At 37.4% G+C, this 14,333-nt stretch overlaps 1 protein-coding gene across 2 annotated transcripts in view; it reads right to left on the bottom strand.

Moving 5' to 3' along the window:
• Window positions 1-3,486: 3,486 nt before the first annotated feature.
• The window catches only part of LOC107730087 (apoptosis regulator BAX-like), a 14,572-nt gene continuing 3,725 nt past the window's right edge, over window positions 3,487-14,333 (bottom strand). For both annotated transcript variants that reach the window (XM_016540823.1, XM_016540822.1), the window contains exons 4-6: window positions 7,188-7,320; window positions 6,814-6,918; window positions 3,487-3,826 (exon numbers count right to left, since the gene is read on the bottom strand). In XM_016540823.1, the coding sequence (XP_016396309.1) occupies window positions 3,728-3,826; window positions 6,814-6,918; window positions 7,188-7,320 (337 nt within the window). In that variant the 3' untranslated portion in view covers window positions 3,487-3,727. The remainder of the gene's footprint in view (window positions 3,827-6,813; window positions 6,919-7,187; window positions 7,321-14,333) is intronic.

Genomic DNA, 14,333 nt, shown 5'->3' with positions numbered 1-14,333 from the left:
TATATATATATATATATATCCAGTGTTTTTGCGGACATTTCTGTTAACCCTTAAATGAAACAAAATAAATATGGAAAATATTCATTTATATTAATATAGTACATTGTGCCCTATTTTTACAGATTGTTTTTTATACAGTGCACTATTGATAATAATTAGTAAATTACTTCAATGGTGCGTTTATTATATTAAAAATATATAATATTTGGCTTTTTGTTAACTCTTATTTTATCACAAAATTATTATTATTATTATTATTATTATTATTATTATTGTGAGAAATAAATTCGCACTGCAAAAGTCAGAAAGTCACAATTACAAGAAAAAAGTCACGTTGCAAGGTAGATCACGTGATATATGAAGCAGTATTGTTTGATAAAAGTTACAATTAGAAGAAATTAAATTTGCAAGATATATAGTCACAATAGTGTCGCAATTACCTTTTTTTAGGTGAATGCAGGCTTCCACTAAATAAATGAACAGTAAAAAATAAGTTAAAATAAGTAAATAAATAAGCAAATAAGTTTAAAATCATGTGCACAACTAATAAAAGCTGATGTATTTTACTTGGACCCTGATGGAGACTGTCATGTTAAGACCACAATTCTAATAAATGCCTCAGTAACCTTGCTGTGTTACATTGCATACTGAATTATTAACATCTAATGAAATATACAACCAGCACGTGGTATAATGACATTTGTTTTATCCTCTACATATACATATTCCATCAGATTAAAACTAAGGGGAGTCTTTTTACCCAGCACCACAGCTGTTTACTGCGTCTAGCTTCTGAAATGCTCCAGCTGATCATACAAGGTTTATAGCTGCAAAGGTTCATAACGACATGTGAGCAAAAACTTTGGTCATTGTCCTGCTGGAAATCCAGTCTGTAGTCTTCTAACAGCTGAGCTAACACAGACACGGGCCGGCTGCTGCTAGCGCCCTTGAAATGCCTATGGTGTCAATAGGTTCAAAGCCACTATGGTGGATTCTAGGAAGCATTGACATAAATCCTAAAAAGCAAAGGGACGTGTACCGTAGTAGCGTAACAATGAACAATAAGCAGCAGAATAAACAATATAATAAAGAAAATTATTCTGTATACATGCCCCAAGTGCATAACATGTATCAAAGAATATGGATGAGTTTTGATAATTTTGACTGATGGATTTCAAGGAAATGTCACAAAACAATTGGCAATACATGCTAAATAAAAAGGCATGAAAATAAAAATTGATTTTATGTTCTTATGTTCTGTCTTTATGTCAATGATGATAAATTAGTTATTAAGAATTAGTTCCATCAAAAATGTATTTATTTTTATTTTTTTTACTTTCTGCTTTAAAACAGGTTTTTTTTTATCATTAATCAATAATAATAATAATAATAATAAGATAATAACACTGTCTTAAAGTAGAAAGTATTTTGTTAGACAGGTCAAACTGGTAAACTCAGCCCAAAAAAACAACAACATTAAAATAATTTTCATTACTTGAAATAAAATAGGCATTATCTGAAATAAAATATTAAACTTAAACATTAAACGTATTAAATATGAAACTTAAATTCATTTTTATATATTTATTTAAGATTTTATTTTTATAAAAAATACAAAACACAACACAATTGCTAAAACTTTAACTAAAATTAAAGTGAAAACAGAAAAGAGAAATAAAACCGATAGTACATCGATGATAATCAAATAACACTGCTTTAATATTATTCATCCATGTGGTAGTTCAGTGAACGAAATACCAAGTTTAACAGTGAGTTTAACATGACATCTTGTGGTAACACATCAGTTCATCCTTTTAGTGTCCATTCATTGAACATAAAAGCTGTGATTTAGATGTGTTGAGCTAATATGTCATGAGATGCACAGGAGAATCTGAAATGTACTTAATTTATTTGCAGATGCCATTTGTTATTATATTTATGCAAATGAAATCCACACATTTGTCAGTGTGGTTTAAGTGTCTTTTTCGGGGGGAGGGAGGAGGCACTGTATATTTACGCCATTTATTATTAGGTATTGTTATATACAGTATATTTATGTCACCCACCAGCAGCCCATATGCTTTAACTTACGAGTGAAACTGAGCTCTGGTTGGAGGGAACTAGAGTCTGACGGAAACAGTTAACTGCATCCCTCAGTCTGACACATGGATCCTCTTTCTAGTGGTTTGAGAGACGACAGACCTGTGGATCCCATGGCAGAGATGATTTAGAATGGATATGAATGCTTCCGATTACAACAGGAAATAATGAAACAATAAGGGCCCTCTATCACCGACTGTTACTCATTCAGTGAGCTGTCCTGTTGAGAACACTGTGACCGGGTCAAACAAGACAAAACTTTAGAGGTCATATAGGAGTAAGATATCAGTACTTTAATTCAGTGATCAGTATGTAGATAACATTGTACATTCTTTAAAAAATAAAGATTCCAAAGAGAGATTACCACAGCAATGCAACAGAGATATTATTTTGGGTTCCCCAAAGAACCTTTCTGTGAACATTTTTGTTTGAAAAATATTTTAAAGGGGTCATATGATGCGATTTCAAGTTTAAAAAAAGCATCATATGACCCCTTTAATAATCTGAAACTTTTTCCACTGTAAAGAACCTTTTGTGCAATTGAAAAAAGGGCCTCAATGGAACCATTGATGCCAATTAAAAACCTTTGTTTTTAAATGTGTACTAAATTAACCTTACAGAATACCACATAATTACCATGGTATATGTCCAAAAACAAATGGTTTGGGTAAAGAGAAACAACAGAAAATGCATATTTTAGCCAGGAACATACACATCAATGTATATGAAAGAATATACACAGACGTCTCTCAGTAATTCATTGTAATATTTATTTCAAGGTGTGCAAGAATTATTGTCCACATTCACTGTATTTCACCAATAACATGCTGAACCTTTCAATCATTTACACCACTAAAACGGCATTTTAAACCTTTGTTGAGGTTGAACTTTCTTTAAAAAAAAGGTTTAATATTTTACATTTTACCTCTTTTTCAGCCCTGTGTCCCTGTATTCCTAATGTAATAATTTTAAAAAAACGTTTGGTAAACAGTTAGTCTCAGATATTTAGTTGATTCGAGGTAGGGCTGGTATGTTATGTGGCACATTAAAAAATTGATACCTGAGCCAGAAAATTAATTTACAGAGTAAAAGGCACGGGTGGAGAAAAAGTGCAGTGTCTTACAAATCTTCAGAATATAGCAACACATCCCTTAAATAAATAAATCAAGGCGAAAGATGTTCCTTGACTCAACTGTAATAAAAACGATAGACACAACAACAGCCGACAGGGAGTTTAAAAAAAAATAGAAATTCAAAATAAAAGGCTACAGCAAGGCTGTCCAAACTCGGTCCTGGAGGGCCGGTGTCCTGCAGAGTTTAGCTCCAACTTGCCTCAACACACCTGACTGGAAGTTTCTATGCCTAGTAAGAGCTTGATTAGCTGGTTCAGGTGTGTTTAATTAGGGTTGGAGCTAAACTCTGCAGGACCGAGTTTGGACAGCCCTGGGCTACAGTGTCTTTTGCAGTGGCTGTCTTTAAACATAGTAAGGCATGAAGCATGATTGGTCTGTAATGACCCGTGATTGGTCCACTTGATTGCACCACTTACACACTGTATTGCTTTTAATATGAGTTTTGATATCACATTTGTGAGAATTATTAATCTGGCATGTCTTTCACTTTTATTTTAGCGCGTTCTTCTCCAGTAAGCAACAGCTACAATGAACGCCATCGCAGTGAGGAAAGACACAGTACGCCATCTTGACACGTTGTGGAAAATGCCCTCCTGCAACACAAGGCAGAGAAAGCATTAGATACACCCTGCATATGAACACATTTTCAAGACTTTGAATGACATCCATCCAATAATCCTAATCTGTACGACTTTCTTCCGTGGAAGACAAATGAGGGATTTTTTGCGGTAAGTGGAAGTTTTCCATAACTACACAAATGAATGGAACCAGTGCTGTCAAAATTTAAAAAATGGAAAACACTGTTTGAATTACACAAATGCTAATGAGATTAGAGAGCAGTGCTGGAGGGGAAGCTTTTCATTGAATAATGACTTTTTTGATACTTTTCAGAAGAAATAAATACCCAGAAAAATTACATGTAATTCTTGTTGAATTCACTGCCCTCAGCAGTCAATCATTTCACAATTCGACAGGAAAGATGTATACAAATCCGGTTGCTATTTAATGACTTTTCAGACCTTTTAGAGATTATACAAATCTATCTATATGGCGAAAGCAACTTTCAGTGGTTCAGTAAATTAATCCGATTAATTATGTAACTGCTTTGATTCATAAGTGTTTTTGATTGACTAAAAAGGACCAGCTCATTAGCCATCACTAGTCATTTGTGAAGTAGTCCTCAGATGCCATATTCATTAGCATTTTACGATGTTGAGAAAGTTGCTAACTAAATGAACTGCATGTATACAGGGGTCATGTGTTAACTGCGCTTAAAAAAAATGCAAGGCTTTCAGTTGTTTGTGTAAATGAACTATAATAATGGCATTAATTGTAATCTTGAATCAATTACCAGAAGTTATTACTCTGATATTTGCTATGTAGTATATATTTCTTTACATGAGTGTACTTGGGTGTATGCTGGCAAAGTTAAATGTACCATATATACTCAATATATCACTTTTCGATGATATTATTAAAATTATACAATGATATAAACAATCAAGAAGTTGATATATATAGGTGATGTAGATTTACCGCTGATTACAGAATGGCTTTACTGACAAGATGCGCATTAAATATCGCATGCGATTTATCGTGCAGCCCTAATTTGAACCATAAGATGAAGTGAAGTGAAGCCAAGTATGGTACAAGTGTGAGTATTGAACACACACACACACACACACACACTGTAAACACACCCAGAGCAGTGGGAAGCCATTTTTGCTGCGGCGTCCTGGGAGCAATTATGGGTTCGGTGCCTTGCTCAAGGACACCTTAGTCGTGGGTGCTGAGTGTGGACAGAGTGCTGTTCAATCACTCCCCCCACCAACAATTCCTGCCAGTACTGACAATCGAACCCACGACCTTCGGGTTACAAGTCCAACTCTCTAACCATTTTGCCACAACTGCCTAATGGTTATACATGGTGGCACATTCCCCTGCAGTACAATACTGTAAACAGCAGGTGCCTGATCTTTTTCAAATCCCCAAAATGAGGGTCAAACGTACAAGAGTCCCTTCTCCTCCCTGGCTGGGTTTGCATTCTTCAGGCTCATGCTGCTTAGCAGACTGTAAATATTGTCACATGTTCACTGTATTCCAGTTCTCAGGGCCACAGTATGCTCCATGACGCCTGAGTGTTTGAGGTCTAAACCCAGCACCCCACATTCTGCTTCCTTTATGATCATATGTGTGCTATTAAACTTATTTTACGATGTTGAGAAAGTTGCTAACTAAATGAACTGCATGTATACAGGGGTCATGTGTTAACTGCGCTTAAAAAAAATGCAAGGCTTTCAGTTGTTTGTGTAAATGAACTATAATAATGGCATTAATTGTAATCTTGAATCAATTACCAGAAGTTATTACTCTGATATTTGCTATGTAGTATATATTTCTTTACATGAGTGTACTGGGTGTATGCTGGCAAAGTTAAATGTACCATATATACTCAATATATCACTTTTCGATGATATTATTAAAATTATACAATGATATAAACAATCAAGAAGTTGATATATATATATATATATATATATATATAGTGTATATAGATGTAGTAGATATAAAAATATATTATAGTAGATGTAGTTTGGAATTATTCATTCCTTATAAGGTTTTGTTCAGTTTATAACAATTTGGTGTAGTGACAAGCCTAATTAATATCTGCTGATGTGCATGGGGTAAATCACACATATAAATGACAGAGTCACAGCATAAAACTTAACACTTCTGGCTATACAATCCAAATATAATGTCAATAATTTAGTAGATATGGTACTACAATATTTGAACTAGGGCTGCACGATAAATCGCATGCTATATTTAACGCGCATCTTGTCAGTAAAGCCATTCTGTAATCAGCGGTAAATCTACATCACCTGCGGGCTTACAAGTCCAACTCTCTAACCATTTTGCCACAACTGCCTAATGGTTATACATGGTGGCACATTCCCCTGCAGTACAATACTGTAAACAGCAGGTGCCTGATCTTTCTCAAATCCCCAAAAATGAGGGTCAAACATAGAAGCATCTCTTCTCCTCCCTGGCTGGGTTTGCATTCTTCAGGCTCATGCTGCGTAGCACACTGTAAATATTGTCACATGTTCACTGTATTCCAGTTCTCAGGGCCACAGTATGCTCCATGACGCCTGAGTGTTTGAGGTCTAAACCCAGCACCCCACATTCTGCTTCCTTTATGATCATATGTGTGCTATTAAACTTGAGTGGCCCCAGGAACTGCAGCCAGCCTGGTGGAGGCTCTGCAGCGCACATGCAAATCACATCTTACTGAAGTATGACAACATCAACTCTTACATGAGATGTGAAAAGCAAAAACGGGCATTCTTGATATGCAATTTAAAAAGATAGATCAGATCACTGGTATCTAGTTGCGTGCCATGCTGGGTCAGTTGGTTTTTGTGTCTGGATATTCCTAGACGGGATGTGTCTGGGTTTGTGCTTATGTACTTCCTGGCTCGAGTGGGTGCGTCTCTCTGTGTGTGGTGGCCCATGTCTGGCTCGACCTGTGTGGCTCCACATGGGTGGCCAGACAACACACACAAAAACAGCAACTTACCCATCCTCCTTGCTGTCTGATCCAGGCAGAAATGTTTTCCTTGATAAACTGTAAAACCCAGCTAATGATCCTCTTGATAATGTCAAAGTGGTTCTGAGTCAGAGCCTAAAGGAATAAAAGATCATTTTTATACATCTGCATTATCCAAAAGAATAAGCATCTCTTAATAAATCTGATCCATCAACAATCATGAATTTGCATTGATGGAGTTTTTCATTTCCTTTTCTCAATTATTCATGCAATACCACAGCACTTTGATTGAAGAACAAATGGTGAGGCAATATGTTAACATTTTCAATTAAAATAATTCAAAGATGAACAAATGGATAAAGAATACTAAAATTCTGTTTTAAAAGGCAAAATTAGAGTTTCACCTGGTAAATGAGCCTATACGCGAGGTGAAACAGTGCCACCACACGTCCCCAGTTAATGCCATCCTCAAAGATGCTCCTGGCTACAGTCATGAAGACGTCCTGAGCGCAGTTTGCTTGCACGGTGCTGATGAGACTGTGAGAGGAAAAAAGTTGTATGTTATGGACTTCCCAAACTCAAAAGATATGGCAAAAATTATCACATCACTTTTTTTTTTCAGGAAAATTACCATTTTATCACGATTCTTTGTCATGTTGGTTTTACTATTTTGCAAGTTGTCTGAGCAGGACAAACTAATTTCCCTATTTTAAAAACAAAGCCAAGGTAACAAAATATAAAATAAAAAAGAATGGCAGACATTTAGGCCATTTTAGGGAAGTGGGCAAAGATAAAATCTTTGTCATTTTATCTTTGTTATTAAAAATTGAGAACAAATATACACATTACAAATACACATAATATACAAATAAAACAAACAGTGCTTTATTTTTCAGGTACAGTAGGTGTATTTAAGAGTAGCATTCAAGAAATTTAATGAACAAATATAAAAATAAAACAATATATACACTTCACTGTATAAATTATACATTGATTCCCATATCTGACCACTTTCCCATTGTATTTATGATGTGTCTTCATGAGATTCCCCAGATAACAGTCTCTGATATAAGACAAACTCGCGTATACTCGTCACATTTTTGCGAGGATTTTACTGCGCTTTACAATAAAGTTAACTCTTCCCTGTCGGTTGAGTCATCACTCTCTGATCTTGATGCTGAATACCATTTCAATTCTTTAAATACAGTCTGGACGGATGTATTAAACTCCATTGCACCTTTTAAGCATTTTAAACTAAAACCCAAATTAGAACCCTGGATTGATAATAACATTCGCTCCCTCAGACAATCCTGCAGAAAAGCGGAAAGAAAATGGAAAAAAGACAAACTGCAAATCTCTTTTGATATTCTAAAAAATTGTTTGTCCTTATATCAAAGAGCTGTTAAGAAAGCCAAGGCCTCCTATTTTTCTAATCTTATTGAAAAGCATCACTGTACATCTTATCTCCCGCTCTCTTCTCTCTTTATCTTCTTCCTCTGGGCTCTATTTTTAGAAAACACAACGTCTCTTTTCACTGTTACGCCGATGACCTACAAATTTATTTGCCTCTGACTAAGAAAACAAACTTTACCAGTGATACTCTTACTGCTTGTCTTACTGATGTCAAATCATGGCTTTCTAAAAACTTTCTATTCTTGAACCCAGATAAAACGGAAGTTATTGTTTTTAGTCCCTCAGAACATAGGGCAAGTATTCAACCCAATCTCGGGACTTAAACCCAATCTTAAACTCCTTCATTTCTCCCCATGTTCGAAATATGGGTGTGTGTGGCTTTTAACATGTAGTAATCTGCGCCTTTGAATTGTTTTAATCTGCTTTTGCTGTTGTATGGATTTTGAATTGTTTTTATTTGTTTTCTGATTTTCTCATTATATATTATTGTATGTTGTGCAGCACTTTGGTTGGCCTTGTTTCATGCTTAAATGTGCTCTAGAAATAAAACTGAACTTGAACTTGATTCTTATTAAAGCAACTGTATTAAAGTTCTTCAGTCAAGCACAGTGATTGATTTTTCTCTTTGTGTTTTGTTGTTTTATTAACATTAAAGGGATAGTTCACCCAAAAATGAAAATTCTGTCATCATTTGCTCACTCTCAAGTTGCTTTAAACCTGAATGAGTTTCTTTTTTCTGTTGAACATAAAAGTTATTTTGAAGAATGTGGGTAACCAAACAGTTGCTAGTCCGCTTTTTTTTTTCCTATTATCAAAGTCAATGGGGACCAGCAACTGTTTGGTTACCCACATTCTTCAAAATATCCTCATTTGTGTTCAGCACAAGAAAGAAATTAATACAGGTTTGGGACGACATGAGAGCAAGTAAATAACGACTTAATTTTTGGGTGAACTGTCACTTTAATGACAAGTGGCAGCATGTTTAGTACTATTAGTCTCCTGTCACTTTAGACCTGCACACATCTAATATACAGGCATGCATCCGTTTCTCTCTCAACGGTTTACTTTCACTTTAGACATAACCAACTATGTTTTTTGTAAACCTTGAGTGTCCAGTAATCAGCCGCTGTTAGACAGGCTTTTTAGTGTGCGTGTGCTTCAGGTGTACATGCTCAGAAAAAGTGCATGTCAGAACAGCATGCGAATGAAATGTTTAACCGGCGAGGCTTTAAAGCACATATAATGTACTTTTGTGATTGCGAATAAGTGCAGTTTTCTGTGAGTGTAACACTACCGCTGAGTTAACATTAATGCGAATGTGTGTCACGCTGCCAGAACTGGAACTGATAGAATGTGTGCTGTAGCACAATATGATATTTCTTCAAAAGCAGATCGTGGAGACATTTTAATCATCCACGATCAAAAATCATGATATCGCATACCAGCTAACACCCGTCAGGTTGGGAGAGGTGGGGGCATTGGTCTTCTCATTTCCAAAAGCTGGAAATACCTCACATGCTCTTATAACTTTAACAATACTTACTTTGGATTTCATACCATTATAGTCACACTAATCCTTGTAAAAAACCCACATTGTAGTTATTTATCGCCCTCCAGGTCAGCTGGGCAACTTTCTAGAAGAACTGGATATGCTGCTATCCTCATTCCCTGAGAATGCCAGCACTCTAGTACTTTTTGGTGACTTCAAAATCCACCTTGAGAAGCCACATGCTGCTGACTTCCACTCTCTCCTAGCCTTTTTCGACCTTCAGCAGCTCAACACCACAGGTACCCATAAATCAGGTAACCAGCTCGACCTCATCTTTACACACAATTGTATCACAGACAACATCTTGGTCAAACATTTGCATGTCTCAGATCATTTCATTATCACTTTTAATCTACATCTACCTTTGTCCACACCACCAACCCCTCTGCCAGTTTCGTTTAAACAAAACCTAAGGTCTCTTTCTCCTTCTCGACTTTCCTCTGTGGTATTGTCCTCTCTTCCCACCCCCACACACTTTTCACCATTAGATGGGAATTGTGCAACAGATATGCTATTTTCTACCCTAACTAGCTGCCTAGATAATATCTGTCCTATTTCCTCCAGACCAGCACGTGGTACTCCCTCCAATCCCTGGTTAATCAATGTCCTCCGCGAGCATTGGACTAAACTCAGGGCAGCAGAGAGAAAATGGTGCAAATCAAAAGATTCAACTGATCTCAGCAGGTATCAGTCACTGCTATCTTCATTATCCACCAAAGTTCATGCTGCCAAAACTACCTTCTTCCATAAGATCAACAATGCATCAGACACACACAAACTCTTCAAAACATTAAATACTCTCCTTTGTCCCCCTCCGTCACCTCCCACCACCTCTTTAACAGCTGACGATTTTGCTAATTACTTCACAAACAAAACCACATCCATCAGCAGTCATTTCTCAGCTCCACTCACCCAGGAACTCACAGCAAACACTCACACAGCTGACCATCTTCTCCTCCTTCTCTCCTTTTACAGAAGATGAAGTCTCTAAACGTATCCTCTTCAGCCACCCTACCACCTGCCTTCTAGACCCAATCCCCTCACATCTCCTACAAGCTGTTTCCCATGTACTTCTGAAGTACTTCTGCCTTCACTCACACACATCATCAACACATCTCTTCTCACAGACATTTTCCCCACTGCATTCAAGCAGGCTCGGGTAACCCCACTGCTTTAAAAAAAACTACACTAGACACCTCACTTGTTGAAAGCTACTGGTCCGTGTCTCTCCTCCCTTCCATAGCAAAATCACTTGAACGCGTTATGTTCAACCAAGTGTCAAGCTTCCTTTTACAGAACAACCTGCCGGACAATAAACAATCTGGATTTAAAAGTGGCGGCCATTCAACTGAAACTGCCTTGCTGTCAGTCACTGAAGTGCTATGGAGTGCAAGACCTGATCCAAATCTTCCGTTCTCATTCTCCTAGATTTATCTGCTGTGTTCAACACTGTTAATCATCAAATCCTTCTGTCAACCCTCTCATCGCTGGGCATCACTGGAACTGCACTTCACTGGTTTAAGTCTTACCTCACAGGTAGGTCCTTCGGGGTGGCTTGGGGAGGAGAGGTATCCAAATCATATCAACAGGTCACTGGGGTTCCTCAGGGATGAGTTCTTGGACCCCTCCCCTTCTCTATATACACTACATCACTGGGACCCGTAATTCAGGCACATGGTTTTTCCTACCATTGCTATGCTGATTACACACAGATCTACCTCTCATTTGAACCAGATGATCCAACGGTACCTGCTCGGATCTCGGACTGCCTGACAGACATCTCAGCATGAATGAAAGAACATCACCTGCAGCTCAACCTGGCAAAGACAGAGCTTCTCAGACCCTTCCTAACGGAGCATGCAACACAGCTTCTCGTCCAGGCCCTTGTCATTTCTCGGCTGGACTATTGCAATGCTCTTCTGGCTGGACTTCCAACATACGCAATCAGGCCTCTGCAAATGACTCAGAAAGCAGCAGCATGCCTTGTTTTCAATGAGCCCATATTACACCGCTTCTCATCTCTGCACTGGCTTCCAGTCGAGGCTCACATCAGGTTCAAGACATTGGTGCTTGCCTACAGAACAGCCATGGGCTCCGCAACCTCCTACCTCCTCTCTCTCCTATGCATCTACATCCCCTCAAGAAGAGTGCGGTCGGTAAATGAGTAGTGGCTTGTATAACCTTGTATATTGGGCACTTCTCTTGTTTATTGCCATCTTATGATAAATCGCTTGTTGTGTTCCTCAACTGTAAGTCGCTTTGGATAATAGCATCTGCCAAATGAATGAATGTAAATGTAGCTAAATGTTCGTCGTTGTTCAACTTTTACCTCTAACTGAAACTAAACCCACTCTGGAAATTTCTACGCACATGCATATTTAATGAGATAAGAGGAGAAGGAGTTTATAATTGGTTGTCTTTTGCTAAACAACCAAAAGCAGAGCACCGTTCTACACTGTATTACCTTGGTACTATAATTTGGGGTTAACCTTGCAAAAGTGGTGCTAAACCTGGTCTGGAGCAGGGCTACATAACCCAGGGTTAAAACTGCCACTGACACAAGGTTTAAAAATGTGTTAACCCAGGATTTAGTGCAGTGCAAAAAAAAAGCCCTTATGTTGAAATTCCTGAAAGTTTGGTGTCTTTGATGGCTTCTATAACTTTTATGACTAGCCTAAAAACATTCACAGATTTCTGCCATCTTTAAGGCCTAATTAAAGTTTCACCCCAAAGAAAAGCCTCTTTTGAATGTTTAAAATGATCTACACTGACAAGACACTTAAAAGCTATTTCCGTTTTTTTTCTAGATCACATGACCAGTCTAGATCACATGACAATACTACTTCCTTTATCTTGGTAACCTCCTTTTACCAGACACTTTCTTTCGTAGAAAGACTTAATCATGGCTGGCTATAAATAGAGAATTTCTACAACAGCGTCTGTAACTGGAAACCTTTGCTTTTACATCCATGCCATTAGGTGTCAGCTTAAAGGGATACTCCACCCCAAATTGAAAATGTTGTCATTAATCACTTACCCCCATGTCGTTCCAAACCACTAAAAGCTTTGTTCGTCTTCGGAACACAATTTAAAGGGGTCCTATTATGCCTTTTCACTTTTTTAATTTTAGTCAGTGTGTAGTGTGTATGTTTGGGCATAAAAAAGATCTACAAAGTTACAAATCTCAAAGTCCACTCCAAAGGGAGATGTTTCATTTTTTAAAAATCCCTTTTCAAGAACTACAACGAACGGCTCATTTGGACTACAGCGTTGGTTTCCGGGCTTTGTGATGTCACAAAGTGGCCCATTAGAATATAATTAAAATAATTCCCGCCTACAAAAATTCGAATGGTTGGGCTGGGGAGGGGCGAGGTCGTGGTTAGAACTCTTGGTTGAGTGCATCAGACGAGACGACGACGAAGAAGAAGTGCTGCTGCAGAGTTAGTACATCAGAGAAAACGAAGAAGAAGAAAAGCTGCTGTGCTATAGCATCAAGTTTTCGTCGGAAGGCGGACCTTCATCAAAGCCGGAACTAATCGAGCCGTTTGTGCCAGGCTGGGCAGAAAGGTATTTTAATAATGTAAATTATGTGAAAAATAATGCATTTTTCAAACCACCAAGCATGAAAGCATGTGACTTTGTAAAAGAGCATAATAGGACCCCTTTAAGATATTTTGGATGAAAACCGGGAGGAAACCTTTGCTTTTACATCCATGCCATTAGGTGTCAGCTTAAAGGGATACTCCACCCCAAATTGAAAATGTTGTCATTAATCACTTACCCCCATGTCGTTCCAAACCACTAAAAGCTTTGTTCGTCTTCGGAACACAACAAGTTTTCGGCATGTCTAAAGGCGGTCGCACACCGGACGAGAAGCGCAGTGCCGCGTCTAAAACAAACAAGTACAACACGACGTAGCTGGGTAGCGTGGACAGACGCCGAACGGCGCCACGGTGTGCGTACACACATAGAAAATAACTAACCGAGCCGTTTGTGCCAGGCTGGGGAGAAAAGTACTTTAATAATGTACGATGTCTTTCATACTTTTCTGGACCTTGACAGTGTAATTTACTTGGCAGTCATTGGGAGAGTCACAAGCCTCCCGGTTTTCATCCAAAATATCTTAAATTGTGTTCCGAAGACGAACGAAGCTTTTATGGGTTTGGAACGACATGGGGGTAAGTGATTAGTGACAAAATTTTCATTTTGGGGTAGAGTATCCCTCCCAGACAAATGTGCAACATACAAAAATGACTGAATGCATCTTTAAATAAAATCTTAAGTAAACTATTAAAAAACATTGACTATTTCAGTTTCTATTTCACACAAAAATAAATAAATAAAATAAAAATACAGTTATTACCAAAAAAAATAAAAAATCATTCATCAGACTGATCTCTTTTAAGAGAAAATGCTTTGTGTTCAAAATAACTAATTATTTTTGGTAGTCATTATAATAAGATTAGAGGGCAAACTTATAAGGGGGCCATAGGATGAATTAAAATGATGAAAATTATAGTTATTTTAAAATCAACTTAAATGTTAATTATTTTAAAAATAAAATGCTAATCAAACACATAAAAACAAG

The sequence above is a fragment of the Sinocyclocheilus rhinocerous genome, unplaced genomic scaffold (genome assembly GCF_001515625.1).
Source record: "Sinocyclocheilus rhinocerous isolate Xijiao unplaced genomic scaffold, SAMN03320098_v1.1 scaffold878, whole genome shotgun sequence".
NCBI lineage: Eukaryota > Metazoa > Chordata > Actinopteri > Cypriniformes > Cyprinidae > Sinocyclocheilus > Sinocyclocheilus rhinocerous.
The sequence above is the reverse complement of the archived record's forward strand: the minus strand, read 5'-3'. Positions and strand labels throughout refer to the sequence as shown.